The sequence below is a fragment of the Martes martes genome (assembly GCF_963455335.1).
Source record: "Martes martes genome assembly, chromosome: 4".
NCBI lineage: Eukaryota > Metazoa > Chordata > Mammalia > Carnivora > Mustelidae > Martes > Martes martes.
In genome coordinates, this window is record NC_137891.1 from 141,883,399 (window position 1) to 141,903,376 (window position 19,978).

Genomic DNA, 19,978 nt, shown 5'->3' on the forward strand with positions numbered 1-19,978 from the left:
CACACATCCTCTCTCTCAATTTATATGCATTTTGCCCCATGTTTGTGTTTTTTCCCTAAAAACAGAGATATTGTAGTTGCTGTAAACTTTAGTAAATTTAATATTAATATATGTACTTTACCATCCATATTCTAATTTTATCAAATGACTAAGTAATACTTTTATAGAATTTTTTTGCAGTACAGGATCCTAAGATCAGGTTTTGACCCTTAAATCTGACAGATCAAGACTATAGTCCAGAGCCATGATGTTAACTGGAATAGGATCCCAAACGACTAACTCCTTGTCCTAAGGAGTCCTTTGATTGTTATGAAATGTCATTATTTCTGATAGCTTTTTTCCGTTTAAAAAATAATGCTACTTTTTATAATCGAGAAATACTATGTACTTACTGGTTTAAACTGATGCCATCTAAATCAAAGACATTGGCCAGAGCAAAACTTTTTTATTTTTAAGGTTTTATTTATTAGAGAGACAGCAAGAGAAGGAACACAAGCAGGGGAGTAGAAGAGGGAGAAGCAGGCTTCCCGCCAAGCAGGGAGCCTGATGCGGGGCTTGATCCCAGGACCCTGAGACCATCACCTGAGCTAAAGGCAGATGCTTAATGACTGAACCACCCAGGTGCCCCCAGGGCAAAACTTTTTTTTTTGTAGGAAATCTGAGAATTGAGTAGTTTTCAGGTTGTAGCATGTTGCTTAATTTTGTCTACTAGTTAACATTTATTGGTAACTGGCTTTTTAGTATTATCATATTGATTTATTTTTGCTTGTTCCTGAAATCAGTGTAAGCATGGAATTATGGTATAATGGGAAGAGTATTGATTAAGAAATAATGAGTGTTAGCTTAGGATTTCCCGATTCTTACCTCCTTGTAAGGCTTTTGTCAAGTCATCCTTTCTTAGACTCTAGAAAAAAAGGAGCATATTACTAGTTTTGTTTACTGAATAGGATTTTTTAAAAATAAGGGTCAGTAAGACACCTGGCTGGCCCAGTCAGTAGAAAACACAGCTCTTAATCTCGGGATCATGAGTTCAAGCCCCATGTTGGGGCTTTTTATTTTTTATTTTTATTTTTTTTTTTAAATATTTTATTTATTTATTTGACAGACAGAGATCACAAGCAGGCAGAGAGAGAGGGAGAAGCAGGCCCCCTGCTGAGCAGAGAGCCTGATGTGGGGCTCGATCCCAGGACCCTGGGATCATGACCTGAGCCGAAGGCAGAGGCTTTAACCCACTGAGCCACCCAGGCGCCCCATGTTGGGGCTTTTTAAAAAAAAAAGCGGGGTCAAAAGAAATTACAAAGGATGTAAAACAAATTATAAAGGATGTACAAACAAACTCTAGAAATTGAAACAAACTCTAGAATTGTGGGCTTCTTTTCATTGATTAATTTCATTACACAAAATCTTCCCTTAGTGTTACAGCCACTCCCAGTGTTATAATTCATTTCTCATGTCAGGTTCATTCTTAGTTTTCTCAGTATTGAGGTTCTCAAATTTGCTAGAGTAGAGAATCTAATACTTGTTGAATACTTTCTCTAACCAAATATTATGCTTTACATACCATATGCTTTTACTACATACCCATACCATTGCAAGAGTAATATCCACATTTCACAGATGATAAAAACAAGATTCAGAGAGGTTTTGTAACTTGCCCAAAGGAACAGACTTGTTAAGTTGACAGAGTGTAGATTTAAATTCAGATTTGTCCAGTTCTGAAGTCCTACTCTTTGGAGTTCACTGTCAATTCAAAGAAGTCTGATTAAATCAGTATTGATGTTTCTCTTATTATTTTCTCATGTAATCTCTGTGTGTACTTGGAGCAGCAGCTTATCCTTCCTCACTAAAGTACATAATTTTCATCCCTTGAAATAATTAGCTCATACTTCTCTCAAACTTTAGAATCCTTATAGCAATATGGTTTCTTTTTCATTCTGGCACCTCTTTCCACTGTTTGTAGCTTTCCTGAGGTTCTGAGCCTGGAGCATTGAGCATTTTACTCCCATATGTCTCATATCAAATATAAATAATTTCCTATTAAGAAATGATAAAATATCATTGAAAACTGTAATTTTCAAAATTTATGGTTCAAAGAATAGTGTCTAATTGAAAATAGAAAGGTATGATTTCTTAATATTTAATATTTTTGTAAGGCCTTTTTACAACTCACCTATCAATGTTTGATTTTCTGAATGTACAAGAAACTCATCTCAAAAAACAATGCATTTTTATTAGCAAGATGTATTGGACAATAACCCCAACTAGAATCATAATTAGAGCATTTTGCATTGCATCTGTCTCTTTTTTAAGATCTGATTTTAGATAATCTGCAGGAAGATCTCACAAGGCTATAAGACAAGAAAAAGACAGCTTCAAACTGAGCAAGTAAGTGCAAGGTAGTACCTTTAGAGGAAGATTATCTAAAATTTTGCAATGAAGTTCTGTTTCATGGCACAGTTTGCCAATCCAGAACTTACTACTTTGAGGATTTAAAAAAATTAAAGATCCATGTTGAGGAAAAACTCATGTTTATATTTCCTACTGGTCACTTCTTTGTGGAGGTGGAATGGTCCTCATCAAGGCAAAAAACTAACTTTTTAAACCAGACACCTCTTTGGTTTATGTGCCTGATGCCTAAACTCTTGTATACATACTCCTGGAGGTAGACAGAGCTTTTCAAGAGGTAAACAGGTAGCATTATTGAAGTAGCTCCCTAGGGCCATTATAAGTGTGTCACAACAGACATTGATGGTCTCAGTTCTGGAGGCTAGAAATCCGAAATCAAGGTGTTGGCAGGGCCATCCTCCCTCTCAGACTCTGGTAGAATATATCCTCCCCTCTTCTGACCTGCTGCTGGTGGGCCGCAATCCTTGGTATCCCTGGCTTGTAACTGCATCAGTCTGGTCTCTGCCTCTGTCCTCACATCGCATTCTGTCTGTCTTCAAGTCATCTTCTCCTTGTTATATATGCATGTGATTTCCCCTGTTCATAAGGACAACAGTCTTATTGGAATAGGGCCCACCCTAATGACCTCATTTTAACTTGGTTAAACCTGCAAAGACCTTACTTCCAAATATGGTTATACTCTGAGGTATTGAAGATTAGCACTTAAACATATCTTTTGGAGGGAACATAATTCAGCCCATAACAGGTTTCTTTAAAGGAATTGATTTCCAGATCCTCAGATATTATGTTTACTTATCCTAAAATTGATGTAAATTTTCCAAATTTTGCTTTTTTTATTTTTTAAAAAATTTTAAAAGATTTTATTTATTTGTCAGAGAGAGAGAGCACAAGCAGAGAGAACAGCAGGCAGAGGGAGAAGCAGGCTCCCCACTGAGCAAGGAGCTGGATGTGATCTCAGGACCCTGGGATCATGACCTGAGCCTAACGAAGGCAGACACTTTGGCAGACGCTTAACCAACTGAGCCACCCAGGCGTCCCCCACCCCCCACTTTTTTTTTTTTAAACATTTATTTATTTATTTGTTAGAGAGAGAGAGAACAAGAGAGTGAGCACAAGCAGGGAGAAAAGCAGGCAGAGGCAGAAGCAGGCGCCCTGCTGGGTAAGGAACCCGAAGTGGGACTCCATCCTATGACCCTGGGATCATGACCTGAACCAAAGGCAGATGCTTAACTGACTGAGCCACCCAGGCGTCCCTGAATTTTACTTTTTTTTTTTTTTTTAAATTTATTAGAGAGAGAGGGAACTAACGGGATAGGAGGGGGCAGAGGTAGAGGGAGTAAAGCTGACTCCCCACTGAGCACAGAGCCCAATGTAGAGCTTGATCTCAAGATCCTAAAATCATGACCTGAACCAAAATCAAGAGTCTAGTGCTTAACTGACTGAGCCACCTAGGTGACCCCAAATTTCTCCGTTTTCAAGAGGAGCTCTTTCATATCTATCCTCTGTTGGATAATGGTGGCTATTGAATTGCTGTGGTGTTTAGATTCCATTGTAAAGCGTGCTATAATGTTTAAATTTAATAGCAATATTTATAATATGCTGGAAATTAAAGTTTTCCAACCATTTAAATCCACAATGAAAAACTTTAGATATCAACTTAAGTGTGTAAAGGAGTTCAGAGTTGTAAAAGATTAGGGAATGTGCGAGCAAAACTTTTTGAAGACCACTGGTCTAGAGCGAGGTTTCTCAACTTTGGGATTATTGATGTTTGGACTAGGTAATTCTTTGTTGTGAGGAGGCTGTTTTATACATGGTAGGGTATTTAGGAGCATCCCTGGCCTCTACCCTAGGTGGCAGTAGCAACTCCCCAGTGGTAACAGCCAAAAATGTCTCCAGATATTGCCAAATGTCCCCTGTGGGGCAAAATTGTCCTTGGCCATTGGAATGGAGCATATTGATCTTTCAGTCAGTAACAAGGAATATGAGCATTTCAGATATTGGCTAATCTCGATTTTGACTTATCTACTATATAGTGCTAGACATGACCTAAGATGGCAGATTTTCAAGAGATTTCACCTAATGGTCGTGATAATAATTTATTCACAAAAATCAGTACATTTTTTCCCCAGTATCAAGGCAGGTGTCCAAACAGCTACATATAAATTGTCTGTTAACTTTTGCCCTATCTCGGTAGACTGTAAATCCTTGCTTACTTCTGGAGTCAAGAAATGATTGTGGAAAACCTCTGTGTTCTGCAAACATTCTTATTGAGGATTTTCTCGTGTTTCCCTTGGGTCATGAACCAAACCAAGTTCCTGAAGTAGCTCAGAGGTGAATTGGAATGCTGTCTTTCAATTATAGCACAAAAGCTCTGTAAAGCTTTCTGTCTTAATAGGAAGTTCTGATCTAGATTTGTGGCTCAATTACAATGTCTTCTCTTATTTGTTTCCTAGTACAGTTGACCCTAATGACCCTGGGGCAATAGAAAGTCTGTGTGTAACTTGTGATTTCCCTAAAACTTAACTGCTGATAGCCTTGTTGGCCAGAAGCTTTATCGAAGACAGTCGATTAATATACATTTTGTGTGTTGTATGTATTATATACTGTATTCTTCCATAAAGTAAGCTAGAGCAAAGAGTGTTATTAAGAAAATTATAAGGAAAATATAGTTACAGTACTATGTTGTATTCGTTGAGGAACATCCACATGTAAGTATACATATGCAGTTCAAACCAGTGCTGTTCAAGAGTCAACTATATTATTTCCTCACTTTTTGTCTGCCCTTCATTTTATTATTTTTTTGCTTGTTTAAGTGGTTCTCAGTTATACTGAATCTGTGTCTTTTAGTGTAAGCACCTGGTTTTGGACATGTAAGTATATTAAATAAATTAAGTTTATAGGTAACGTAGTTTGAACTTTTTTAACCCAACAAAAGTGTGTAAAGTAATTTTACGTTTTTTTCCAACATCGTTTTCTCTGTGTACTACCCTGGCCTATAAAAGGACAATGATTTGTTGAAAATCATAAGATAATTACAAAGAAGACAGAAAATGAATGCCATTTTCCTTTCATGATAAAACTCTAGGGCTTCTGTGGTTTTTTAAGACTATGATACAAGGTTGTGTTTTCATTTTCTCAAAAAAAGAAAAAAACCAATCCTGTAATTATTGATACTAACCGTGGAGATAAGCAGTCTGAAACTAGCCTAAAAGCATTAGTACCTTTTAATCAGAAATGGTGAAGGAGGAAAATGCAATAATATTTACTGAATAACTGCTGTATGCTTGCCTTGTACTAGGTACTTTGTATCATATTTAATCTCCACAATGGTACTAGGAAGTAGAAGATCTTAGTGCTGTTTTTATCTACAAGGAATCCAAGGTCCTGAAAGATTCAATGCACATAGGTCATTCTCATTCCAAAGTTCTTGCTCTTTATACAGTGAAGCTAAGCTATAAAGGCTTCAGGATAGCTCCTGCCTAACACACAGTAAGCTCTGTATTCTTCTTATGTCATCTGGAGTAGGAATAAAGATCGAAAATGCTAAATGCTAAAGTGGTATGCTACATCAATTCTGAGAGGGAATAGAGAAATAAATACATTTAGAATAAGTAATCTGGGGGGGCGCGCACTCGTTGGCTCAGTCAGTAGAACATGTGACTCTTAATCTTGGGGTGGTGTATTCAAGCCCCATGTTGGGCATAGAGATTACTTAAAAAAAAATAAAATGAACAAACAAATAATTTTTTAAAGAAGATTTTATCTATTTATTTGACAGAGAGAGACAAAGTGAGAGAGGGAACACAGGCAGGGGGAGGGGGAGAAGTAGGTTTTCTGCTGAGCAGGGAGCCTGATGCGGGGCTTGATCCCAGAACCCTGGGATCATGACCTGAGCCGAAAGCAGAGGCTTAATGACTAAGCCACCCAGGCACCCCAAAAAACAAATAATTTTTTTTTAAAGATTTTGTTTATTTATTTGACAGAGATCATAAGTATGCAGAGAGGCAGGCAGAGAGAGAGGGGGAAGCAGGCTCCCCGCTGAGCAGAGAGCCCAATGTGGTGCTCGATCCCAGGACCCTGGGATCATGACCTGAGCCGAAGGCAGAGGCTTTAACCCGCTGAGCCACCCAGGTGCCCCAAACAAATAATTTTTTAAGAAGAAAATATTTAGGGTAGATGAAAAGAATCTTAGTTTGTAGTAACTGTCTTCTGCAAGAATTAATATACACTGAAAATACAAAATCAGATCATGTTAAATTTAATGAATTACCCTATGAGTTAGCAACAAAAATTTGAGAAGTTGTCTTTACCCTAGAGATGAAGTAAAGGGCAGTAATACTGTGCAGTTCTTCCCTTGTCACCATAGTTAGAGGTGGAAGACTGAACTAGAAGGGTCATGCATCAAACCCAATGTGACAATTCTTACATTTTTGTGTTGAGACCACTATATCGTATTATCCTTTATTTAGATATTCTTATCTAAAGTCTCATGTCAGATGTTGTATTGGGAGGTGGTGTGTTATAATTTTGTATTTTCTTGTGCTTTCTGCTAGTCTTAAACATGATTACATACCTTTTCTGTGGAAAAAAACAGTAGTTTCTTGCTTTTTCCCCCTCCGTCTCTAGTTCCTTGTTTTCCAGCACCCAACATAACTTGTAAGGATTTTGGTGGCAATGAAACACATTTTACTGGAAATGAAGTTGGTTTTCTGAAGACTGTATCTTGCCGAAATGTGTAAGTCCATTACTGAAGCTAAATTTTCAGGTTACTTGCCTATGTTGTATCTTGACTGCATGGAGTAAAGAGATAAAAAGTTAATTTATAGGGAAAATCCTGCACTAATATAATTTATCTTTTTTGCCTTTCTCAGAAAACCTCTATTTTAAGTGTGCATATTGTTAATATAAATGCAGTTTACCACCAAGTAAAGCACTGTAGTTCACTCTGTGGGATAAATAAAGACTGTGAGTAGCCTTATGCCATGTTAATACAGTCAGTTTATGCCACTAAATGAGTTATGAAAAGTTCTGTTTTTAAAATTTGGGGGATTTCTAAGGTGCAAAAAAGGGATCATGTACTTCTAGTATTAAAAGAATGTTGGGGTAGCTAGGTGGCTCAATTGGTTAAGCCTCTGACTCTTGGTTTTGGCTCAGGTTATGATCTTAGGGTGGTGAGGTCCATCTCTGTGCTCAGTGCGGAGTCTGCTTGAGATTTTCTGTCTCCCTATCCCTCTTTCTCTCTCAAATAAATAAATATTTAAAAAATAAAAGAATGTTAATTATTAATCATTTGCATATTAAGGGCATTTTGAAATTTGGTTTCATTCTTTGTAATAGATATGGATGATGAATGGTTAAACAGAATTCAAAAATTTCTTTGGGACATTAAGACAGTGGCTTTATTTTAAGAGTGTTCTTTGTTTAAAGGACTTTTAAGTTTGCGTTTTATTTTAGCTGTAGTAAAGCTAACATCTTATTCTTATAATTCTGCCTTGTATTAAAAACATGATTTAGTTTTACGCATTCTTATTAATTGGTGACACTATATTTTTAGCTTTTAACTGACATTGTTACATTTTATTTGATTGCACCTGTTTGCAGTTGTATTAAGAAATAACCACTGTTAGGCCCTTCCTTCCTTCCTTCCTATTTGGCTATTTCTTCCAGTTCTATTAGAATTCCTAGAAATTACTAGTGGAGACTTATTTTTCTTTTGACCCTCCTTCACTGAGTTAATGAGGAGCTTTAGATTTTATCTTGCTGTGTAATCCTAACCCAATCATTTAAGCTTTTTGGGTTCCAAGATTTCTTATTAGTAAAGTAAAAATTGCTAAAAGGAGTTACCTCCCAAGTACTTATATATGGTTTAGCCAAGTTTTGAATTTATTGATTCATACTTCCTTTTCTTTAAAGATTTTATTTATTTATTTGTCAGAGAGAGAGAGTGACGGTGCACAAGCAGGCAGAGCAGCAGGCAGAGGGAGAAGCAGGCTCCCCACTGAGCCAGGAACCCCATGTGGGACTCCATCTCAGGACCCTGGGATCATGACCTGAGCCGAAGGCAGACGCTTAATTGACCGAGCCACTCAGGCATCCCTGGATTACTATTTCTACCATAAAAATTCCAAATGATAACCAATTTATTAAGTGCTGATCTAGGACATCATAGGTTACAATACAACAACTTAGAAAATCAATCATCTGTTGAGAATAGCTAACCACTCAGGTTGAACTTACAGGTTTATATTATGTGTAATGGTAACACCATAATGATCTGTTACTCAATTTCCAAGTTAATTCTGGTTTTTCTTTTGGTGTCTCTGCGTAGATTAGGCTCAGTGCGACTGAGCTGTACTAATCATGCTCACAAGACACTGATATCAGTTATGAGAAGAAACGTAATTATCAGGGAAACCTGATACTTGCAAGTATACTGGCCAATTTATACCCCTCCTATAGTAAAACGTACAGTTCCAAAATAGAATTTGCTTAATGATCGTTGAATCAGAACAAGGGGAGCTAAATTAATGGGTAATTTTAATGATAAGTCACAAAATTAAGATCACCCCATAAATCATTTTCTTATATCAGAATATTCAGTACATGCCTACCAAAGAGCCAGCTGCTGGTCGGCTACTGAATAGTCACTGACAAATTCTTATTCATTGAATGTTCCTTTCCCAGTTCACATATTTTCCTTCTCCTATTAGAATATTCTTTTTCAAACTGTATATAATATTGATACTTGATGAAAACTCCCATCTTAATATTGCAGATACAGTCATTCTATAATGTATTCTCCAGCAACTGAAGTTTGGTAACCATGTCTGATTGATCACCAAGCCACACACCTATTTATACTGGCCAACTGTTTTAGTTGGAGCAGACTAACTGCTGTAACAGATGTCTTTAGAATGTCAGTGGCTTAACACAGTAAAAGTTATTTCCTCCTCACATCGTAGTCCAGTTGGTGTTGGCGTGGAGGGCTGGGTGAGGTAAGGGGAGTGATTGTTGCTCCATGCAGTCTTGCAGGAGCCTTGCTCCTTTCATCCTGTGGCTTTGCTTCCTCTCGTCCTCAGAGTCCTTTCCATTCAGCCAGCAGATGGGAAAGAGGAAAAGGAACCCCGGGTAGGTGTGTTTTATGGACCAGATCTAAAATGGCATGCATCGCTTCTGTCCTCATTACATTGGGCAAAACTCAGTTATGGCTACACATAACTGCAAGATGGGCTAGAGTATGTAACTTCACAGTACATCTGTGAGAAAAAGAGCAGTGGTTCAGTAAGCAATTAGACAGTCTCTGCTATGCCACCCATTTTCAGGTTATTCTTTAGGGTTATCTAATATATAGATAATTGTGTTTCTAATTTCATTCCCTTTTCCAGCCACGCTTTTTGAAAGGCTTGTTCCTATAATACTTACCTTTTATGAATTTTTCTGTCTGATAGAGTCAAGCTTTTGGCTATGCTGAAATTTACCAGCAATCTTTGTTCTCTGTCAAATGGATCGTTATAGTACACATCTTAATTTTTCTTCTACAGCATTTGGCATTTCCTTCTCTTAAAAGTCTTTCCTTGACTTCAAGTATAAAACACTCTTCGGGGCGCCTGGGTGGCTCAGTGGTTTAAGCCGCTGCCTTCGGCTTGGGTCATGATCTCAGGGTCCTGGGATCGAGTCCCACATCGGGCTCTCTGCTCAGCAGGGAGCCTGCTTCCCTCTCTCACTCTCTCTGCCTGCCTCTCTGCCTACTTGTGATCTCTCTCTCTCTGTCAAATAAATAAATAAAATCTTTTTTAAAAAAAAGTATAAAACACTCTTCTATTTTCTTTGATTCCTCTTTTGTTTTTTCCTTAAATCTTGATATCCCCAAGATTATATTCTTGTCCTATTCCCTTTTTCATTCATTCACCCCTTTAGCTTTTCTCACCATCTTAATGTATATTAAGGTCCCAAAGTCAATCTATCATCTCCTTCAAACCATCTCCTCCTTTGTCTTAATGAATGGCACCTGTCCTTGTCTGTTTCTTTCTTTCTTTTTTTTTTTTTTTTTAAGATTTTATTTATTTATTTGACAGACAGAGATCACAAGTAGGTAGAGAGGCAGGCAGAGAGAGAGAGGAGGAAGCAGGCTCCCTGCTGAGCAGAGAGCCTGATGCAGGGCTTGATCCCAGGACCCTGGGATCATGACCTGAGCTGAAGGCAGGGGATTTAACCCACTGAGCCACCCAGGCACCCCTGTCCTAGTCAATTTCTTAAGCTGAAACTTTGGAGCCTTCTTGACTTCTTCTTTTCCCTCATCCCCCACATTTAATGTGGTTACTTCTGCCTTCTTAGTATTTCCCAATTTTGTTTACATTTCTCTCCTACTACTACTGCCCAGTAGGTTATAGCTTGAGTTTCTACAAAGTCTACTAATTTATTTCTCTGTTTCTAGTCTGGTACCCCATTCCAGGGTAGATGGGACACCACTGCCCTCAGCATAAAATGACATCCTTTCAGTATTAGACGCATAAACAGGATCTCTGGTCCATCTGCCGTCTCCCCCCAAGCCCCCCAAATGTCCTAATTGTGAGTGAAATGCAAAAAAACAGGATTGTAAGACCGACATAATCAGATTTGATTTTAAAGTGGTAACTCAGCTACCTCTCTGTTTCTTTACTTCCTTTTGCAGTAAAACTTCAGAGAGTTGTCTAATACTCCTGTTCTTCAGGTTTTTTTTTTTCATTCCAGGCTTTCTTAAGCCTGCTTTGTTTGGTCATTTTCCTATACCACTTCACCGAAATTGCCCTCGCTGAGGTCACTACTGAACTCTTTTTGATTAAATTTAGTGGAAAATTCTCAGCCATTACTTATGTGATCTGTCAGTCACATTTGGCACAACTGATCACTCTGTTCTCCTTAATAAACTGTACTGTCTTCTCTTGACTTCCAGTATACCACACTCTTCTAGTTATACTTCTTCCTCACTGTTAACTCTTGCTCAGTCTCCTTTCTAGTTTATTCTCTTCTTGATCTCTTAATATTGGAGTATCTCAAGATTCAGTGAATTTATCTCTCTCTCTCTCTCTCTTTTTTTGGCCTATACTCACATAGAAATGTCCTTGTTTAAAATACTTCCTATATGCTTGTAACTCCCTAATATATATCTCCAGCCCAGACTTCTCTCCCTAACTCTAGACTTATAAATCCAATTGTCTTTTGAACAACTCCACTTGGATATCTGATAAATATCTCAAACTCACATGTCCAACAATGAAATCCTGAACATCCTTTCAAGGTCTAGTCTACCTTCAGCCTTCCCCAACTCGGTTAATGCTAGCTAGCTTCATCCCTCTAGTGACATGGGACAAAAATCTTAGCTTTATTCTCATTCCTTTCTTTTTTCATTCCCTAAATTGGATACATCAGGAAATCCAGTTGTTATACTTCAGAACATATCCGGAATCTGATCACTTCTCAGTGGTATTTTTTTGCTAAGACTCCAGGTCAAGCCGCTATTAATTTTCATCTGGATTACGCCAAGAGCCTTGACTCCTTTGTCCTTGTGGTTGCTCACATTTTTTCAACAAATTCATCCCTCTCAATCACTGTTAACTGGGTGGTGTGTACTTTCTACTCTGTTGGTTTGGGGCTTGACCATGTGATTGGATTTGGCTTATGTAATGCTAGCAGGTATGAAACAAGCAGGGGCTTTAAATGTGCTTGTGAGGTTTATCTTTCCTCTTGAATCTTGGTGATAAGTTCTGAAAAGAACTTGTCCTGGGTAAAAGCTACACCTGTATCCTGGGCCCTAGGAAAACGTAAGAGGAACTGATTTTAAGGAAATACGTAGCCTGGATCCAAACTGACCCAAACTTTAGCCTGAAGCAGCATTTCCTGACTGAACCCACCCTAGATAAGCTGAACCACAGCTAATTGCAGTGTGAGGATGATTGCTTATTGTTTTAAGCCACTGAGATTTAGGGTGGTTTGTTATACAATGTTATTGCGACAGTAGCTCTCAAGTACTCCCCTACAGTCTGTTTTCAGCACAGCAGCTAGTTACTTTAAAATCTGAATCAGATCATATCACACGTCTGTTTAAAATCCTGCAGTAGGGGACGCCTGGGTGGCTCAGTTGGTTAAGCGGCTGCCTTCGGCTCAGGTCATGATCCCAGCGTCCTGGGATCGAGTCCCACATCGGGCTCCTTGCTCTGCAGGGAGCCTGCTTCTCCCTCTGCCACTCTGTCTGCCTGTGCTCACTCTCTCTCTCTCTCTGACAAATAAATAAATAAAATCTTTAAAATCCTGCAGTAGTTTCCCATATTCTTCAGAGTACAAACCAGTTGTTACAGCGATGTTCAGGGCCATACATGATTTGCCCCCTTTGCCACTTGTCCTCTCTCTGACCTCAGCTCTTACTATTCTTCTATTCTCTAATTCCACTCCTGCTATACTGGCCTCCTTTATAGACCTCAGACATGTCAGGTATGCTTTGCTCCCCACGGCAGGTACTTTGGCCTAGGATGCTCCTCTCTTAGAGATGTGGTATGCTAACTAACTCACCTCCCTCAAGTCTTTGCTTATCTATCACCTTCTCAATGATACCTACTCTTATTACCTTATTTATATCTTATATCCCCCTCATCTGTACCCCTGACATTCTGAATTCCCTAAATGATCTGCTCCACTTCTTTTTTTAATAGTGTTTATGACTTTTCTTTTGTGTGTGTGTGTATGTTTGAGATTTTATTTATTTGAGAAAGAGAGAGAGCACAAGTGGGGTGGAGGGGGGCCGAGGGGCAAAGGGAGAGGGAGAAGCAAATGCCCTGCTAAGTATGGAGCCAGGGCAGGACTCAGTCCTAGGGACCTGATCCCAGGACCCTGAGATCATGACCTGAGCCAAAGGCAGCTGCTTAACTGACTGAGCCACCCAGGCACCCCCTTTTATGACTTTTTAACATAATATATGATTTACTTTTAAAATGTTTATTTTTATTGCTTGTTGCCTATTGATTGAAGGCTCTTTAGGGACAGGGATCCTTATTTCTTCTGTTCATATATATATCCCCAAAACCTAGAATAGTGCCTAGCATGAAAATCAATGAATGGATCAGTGAACAAATGAATAAATAAGTGATAATTAATAGTTTTGTTTCCTAACATGTTTGCATGTTGGAAATACATGTATGTAACACTCAGGTTCTAATTTTGTACAGAAATGGCTATTCATACAAGGTGGCAGTTGCACTGTCTCTTTTCCTTGGATGGTTGGGAGCAGATCGATTTTACCTTGGATACCCTGCCTTGGGTGAGTATGTTTCATCAAGAAAAAATCTTTGTGAAACTTGTATTTCAGGTAATTATACCTGTTCTTTCCATTTTATTATTTTTTTAAAGATTTTATTTATTTGTTAAGGAGAGAGGGAGAGAGCACAAGCAGGGGGAGGACCAGAGTGAGAGGGACAAGCAGACTCCGTGCCGACCACAGAGCCTGACATGGGGCTCACCAGGACCCTGACATCGTGACCTAAGCCAAAATCAAGAGTGGGATGTCCAACCAACTGAACCACCCAGGCACCCTTAAATATACCGATTCTTATAGATTAAATCTTTGTAACTATTAATAGTTACAAGTTCAACATTAACTGGAGGTGAATAGTTAAACTTCTGTGAATATAGAGCTGTTAGTTCTTCAGTTCAGCTTGGGTAATAAATATTGACTTTTCCTGTATTTTCATATTTATGAAAATACATACAAAATAGTATAGGCACTTCCTTAGGATAGTAGGCTTGAGTTGTCATTGTTAGTACTGGGCAACATGGTGGACATTTAATAAATATTTTATGAATAAATGTACATCTCTTCTTTCTAAAAATATTTGCCCTTCTATCTGAACCTCTGCCATATTCCCTTGGGAAGAGAAGCTTTCTTTCAGGAGAAGCTTGGGTTGGAACTATGGTGACCCGCATGAGCTGGTGTGGAGCCTGACTTTTTTTAACCTTAGCTCCCCCCCACCCCCCTACCCCCCTCACCCCCGCCGACCTGTCACACACATTCCTTCTAGTGTAATCTTCCGTTTACTATAGTTACTAATGCTTGTGAATTTTTACATTTGATGATTTTTACATTTGATTTGGATTTGATGATAGCTTTTGTTTAAACAATACTTTTATATGCCTGCCCTTAGTTAAGCCTTACAGCTCTCTGACTTTATCATCCTCTTTAAATCTTTTTTACCAGGTAGGGAAATTGTCATCAGAGAGGTTAAGGGATTTACTCACTCTAGAGGCCTTGTTTTATTCTGTGACATATTTGTTGTTATCATCTTTGTTTTATGGATAGGGAAATTGTCATGAGATTAAGAGATTTACCCAAGGACACTCTGCTAGTGACCTGAATTTGAACCCAAATTTTCTGGCTCAAGAGATCATGCTTTATTTACTACAGTACTCTGCTCCTACATTAGCCCTTTACTGAGCAAAATTTAAAGTTTCTGATGCTGTTTTTCCAGTTAGCAAGGCTAATCTTAATACTTTCCATGTTGCTACCCACCAGAGACCAAAGAAGAATCTTTATTGTGGTATTAGTAGGAAGTACGTTTCTGACAGCCTTACCTGGAACTCACAAATTTGTTCAGTTAATAGACATTTATTCCACATTTACTACCTGTTAAGTAAGTAAGTGCTCTGGGAATAATGATGAAGATCATATGTCGTATTGGTTAAAAAGGAAATAAATATGTTGGTGGGTCCATATGATACAGCTCTTATAGAACCATGACAAAGTGCTATGAGAGCTGAGAAGAGGGACTGATTTAGTCAGCCTTGGGGTGTGAAAGAGGACTTCTTTGATGAGATGACATTTGGACTAGGTATTGAAGGATGAGCAGATTACAGAGATTGAGGGCATTACACAGAACAGTATGTGCAAAGGCACTGGGTGTGATAGTATGTGTGCCTGCTGAGAGAATGGTAGATAGTTTAGCTTTTGGCATAGGAAGAATAATGGCAAGAGATGAAAAGTGACTGCAGAGATAGTCTGTGGTCAGATTATAAAGGGCTTTGAGTGTCTTTTTATGGAGTTTGGACTTTACCATTTAAAAATCAGAAGCCATTAAAGTTTTTAAGCAGAGAAGAGTCATAGTCAGACTAATTTTTCAGGAAGATTCTACTGGAGGAATTGAGCGAAATGGCCTAGAACAGAGAAGTACTGGTGACAGAGAAAGGAGGAAGGAGATTAATGCCATAGTCCTGACTTGAGTGACGGTCCAACTCATTTTCCTGCCATATGTTAGAGTAGCTGTACCTTTCCCTATGGCAGAAAGCCGTGTGATCTGCACAGAAGGCCTCAGAGTTGGTGAAATGGCAGTCCTTCAGTCTAACTCTCTTTTTAGATGATGGCTGGCTGGCTGGTTAGACAGAGAAATCAGATTCATAATGAGAAAGTAAAATAATATGGTGATGGTGAGAATACACCTGAAGCCTTTTGCCTTTATTCTCATATTTTCTTCTGTGTTCTCTTTATGAAGACAGGTGTGTGTGTGTGTGTGTGTGTGTGTATGAAAGATTTCTAACGTTTAGAAAGTTTTTAAGAGGTTAGGAGGGAAGGGGAAACACCGTTCTTTAGAACAGTTTATTCTGTGATGATTTTAAATAATAAATCTATTTTATGTATTTGGCTTAATGAATGACTTTTTGGCTTCCTGGGATGTGTGTCAGATGAGCTGTCACGTCGTATGTGTAAGTTAATGTGTTTGTCTTATTGCAGCACATCATAATATGTCAGCATGTATATTGTGAATTTTTCTTCCTGCAAAATAAAACTCTCAGTAATAAAGATCTGTATAAAGCTCTGTGTAGTGGATCTGGTTAGTGAATGTTAGTTTCCTGCCAGGAGCTGTTTTTCTCTGGCCACTGCTATTCCAGTCTATCATGAGCCTCAGTCAAAGAGAACCTTTCCATGGGAGGCTGAGTGAGATTCCATAAACTTGCAAGTGCAGTTTTTAACATTCAACATTATGGTACAGCGTAAAGGATTTTTGTTTGTTTTTTTAATCATTAAATAATTTACTGTATTTTTTTAAAAGATTTAAATAACTTACTGCATTTTTTAAAAAGATTTTATTTGTTTGTCAGAGAGAGAGAGAGAGAGCACAAGCAGGGGGAGTGGGAGAGGGAGAAGCAGGCTTTCTGCTGAGCGGGGAGCCCAAAGCGGGACTTGATCCCAGGACCCTGGAATCATGACCTGAGCTGAAGGCAGACGCTTAATGACGAGTCACCCAGGCATCCCAATAACTTACTGTATTATCACAACAACCTTTGGGTGTTCATTAGTTTAACACATATTTTGACTGCTGGCCTAAGATAAAACTTTCTCAAGATCATTAAGTCTGTCACTTCTCATTTGTCTGCTTTCCGGCTTCTGAATTTTTGTTGCTACTGTCTTATCTTTTATTCTCTTTGTTCTTCTGGGTTTGTGGTCCTTAAAAATTCCTTACCATCTTTTAGTGGGGTCTTGGAGTGAGAGGAGCTAAGTAGGCATGTCAAAGTCATTATCGTTAACTAAAAATCCTCATTTCTTTTAAACATTCAAATATTTTGATTATATCTTACTTGCATTTAAGTAGTAATGTTAAGGATTTTGATATACCTTATTAACTAATCTAATCTAATATATAAAGTTATATAATATATAAAGTTACAATTTTTTTAAAAGTTACAACTTTTTAAAATTTTAAAATATTAAATGTTTTTAAATGAAATTTTAATTTTTACTAAGAATTCAAGGTTAAAGATTTTGGTATTTTTTGATTAAAATGATTACTATCATTGTAGTACTAACCTTACTATAATGTTGACTGGCATGAAAATAGTTACAGATGGACCCTAACATTCTATATTTTTTAGAAAATATTTTATTTATTTGAGAGGAAGCAAGAGAGAGCATGAGCAGACTGGGGAGGCAGAGGGAGAAGCAGACTCCCTGCTGAGCAGGGGGCCCATTGTGGAGCTTGATCCCAGGACCCTGGGATTATGACCCCAGCTGAAGGTAGATGCTTGACTGGCAGAGCCACCCAGACACCCCTATTTTTCTTATAATCTTATTTAATCTTCATGGTTATGAAAAACAGTGGTAGCTTGTTAAAATACTTCCTTAAGAGGCGCCTGGATAGCGTCTGCCTTTGGCTCAGGTCATGGTCCTAGGGTCCTGGGATTGAGCCCCACATCAGGCTCCCTCCTCAATGGAAGCCTGCTTCTCCCTTTCCCACTCCTCCTGCTTGTGTTCCCTCTCTTGCTGTGTCTCTGTCAAATAAGTAAATAAAATCTTTAAAAAAAGATACCTCCTTAAAACTATTTATGATCATTGGAATTTTGTAAGAACAGAATAAATACTACCAATCATGCAATATGAAACTTGCTTTTTCTAAGTAGTTTAGTGTTGAATGTGATATTTCATTATATAAATTTTACTTCAGGATTAAATAAGGGAAATGTGTTGGGGGTGAGAATGAATAAAACTTGATAAGATCTAAAAATTCCTTTAAGAAAGTTTTTTTTAAAAAATTTTTAAAGCATTTTAACATTTTGAATTAGGGGCTTGAACTCATGACCCTGAGATGAAGACCTGAGCTGGAATCAAGAGTTGGATGCTTAACCGACTGAACCACCCAGGCTCCCCCAGAATTTTCTTTTCAGTTATTTCAAATTCCTTTTTAGCCCATGACTGTAACTTTATATATAACTTTATTTCCTTTAATTGATTTATTCCTCAGTATGCAAGTGCTACATTAACTGGAAACTTTTTTACAATGAAACCTTATTTTTCTAATAGTATTCTCTCTTTGTATTCTTAACTGTGTTAACATCTGCGATTTTTTTTTTATATGCAATAGCTAGCATATTTTGCTTTGTCCATCTATAGCATTAAAAGATTATGGATTCCCAAAGCTAATAGCTCTTTTGGATCAGGAGAGAGATACTCTTTTCATGGTGGTATTCCTTTTAAAATGTAAATACTTTCTTATTATGAGAATAACAAAGTGTTTTTAAGCCCAAATCTTAAAAATCTTCGGTTATATTCTTCTTCTTCTTCTTCTTTTTTTTTTTTTTTAGTTTGAATTTACCAGTTTAGACTGGTATATAATATCCACAGATCATGGGACAAATAAAGGGAATTATAGGTTAAACTGTTCTAAGATTTGAAAACTCTCTTTTATAGGTACAGACACAAAAAGAATAGTGATAGCCAATTACCAAATCATTATAGAACACCTGTGGTTTGGCAAATAGCAACTTCAATATGCTATAATCTACATTCTCTAATACTGTCATGCAGACAGCAGTATTTGCAAGACTCAACCTGTAATAAAAGAAAAAATACCAGAGTTTTTTTAAATACCCCAAATTAATCTCTGCTCTTTTTGTTTTATATCCAAGTAAATCCTTTGATTGAATTCATGTTTTTAAAATGTAAAGTTTAGGTTACTAAAGTATAAAGTACACTCAAAACATGAACTTTATTAACGTCATCTGGCAGCATAATCTTTTTGAAAGAATATATCTATAATAGTAATGGTTCAGGATAAAAATGAATCCTTCTTTATTAGAAACACTTTTATTTGGAATTTTAAAACAGTTTTTAAAATCGAAAACCGATACTCCTTTTCACAGTAAGGAGTTAGTAAATCATGTCTGTACAAAGAGACACTTTTTGATTTGAAAAAAAAAGTCAGTCTACTTTTGGTAGTTCACAAATAACCTCACTTTTTTAAAAAAAACTGGTATTATGCTCAAAATAATGAAATCTGTAAGAATAATGGTTTGTATTGGTTTTAATAAATGCTGTTTAGAATGTATGCTACTTTGTGTTGTTCAAGTTGATCATTTTTTGCAGATAAGATAATTTACTCTTGATATAGTTTGTTTCTTCAGTAGTCAGAATGACTAGTTATGGGAATGACACAGCACTGACTTCCAGTTGCTCACAGAAGAGAAGGGGAAGACAAATAAATAAAAATGCTTAGTAAGTCATGCCATGATATATGTGCAGTGCTGAAAGTTAAGGGCAGGGCTGGGGAGCATCTAGGAATATTATTAAATTCATCCTGGGGACATTAGAGAAGACTTTTTAGAAGTTTTAAATGACTCTTAGGGGTTAGCTAAATGATTGGGAACAGGGGGGTGGAGGTGGGCAGAGGAGGAGTCAAGGCAGAGAATAGCGTAGCACATGCAAATGTAGAGATGGCCGAGGAGAATAGGAGAACATAGTGCAGTAGTTTGGGAATAACCCAGCCAGAAGGAATTTGTAAACAGTCCCCATAATTAAGATAATGACCACATCTGTCACTCCCCAAAGCTTCCTCCTGCCCTTTGTAATCCTTCCCTCTTGGCCCTTCTATCCTGCTCTTTCCCAAGCAAATACTCATCTGCTATCTGTCACTGTAGTTCAGTTTGCAGATTGCTAAAATATCATCTTGGATCTGTTCTATAGTTTCTTTAAATGTGTGACTTCAGGAGTAGGTGCCACTCACCAAAGTTCCAAACACACATGTCATGCCCTTATCTAATATTTTATCTGAACAGGAACCTT

The 19,978-nt window shown here is 37.7% G+C and overlaps 1 protein-coding gene across 1 annotated transcript in view; it reads left to right on the forward strand.

Moving 5' to 3' along the window:
- Positions 1-19,978, forward strand: part of TM2D1 (TM2 domain containing 1) — a 43,070-nt gene that overhangs the window by 3,937 nt on the left and 19,155 nt on the right. Inside the window, exons 3-4 of the mRNA XM_080801095.1 lie at positions 7,033-7,141; positions 13,605-13,696. Of these exons, the coding sequence (XP_080657221.1) occupies positions 7,033-7,141; positions 13,605-13,696 (201 nt within the window). The remainder of the gene's footprint in view (positions 1-7,032; positions 7,142-13,604; positions 13,697-19,978) is intronic.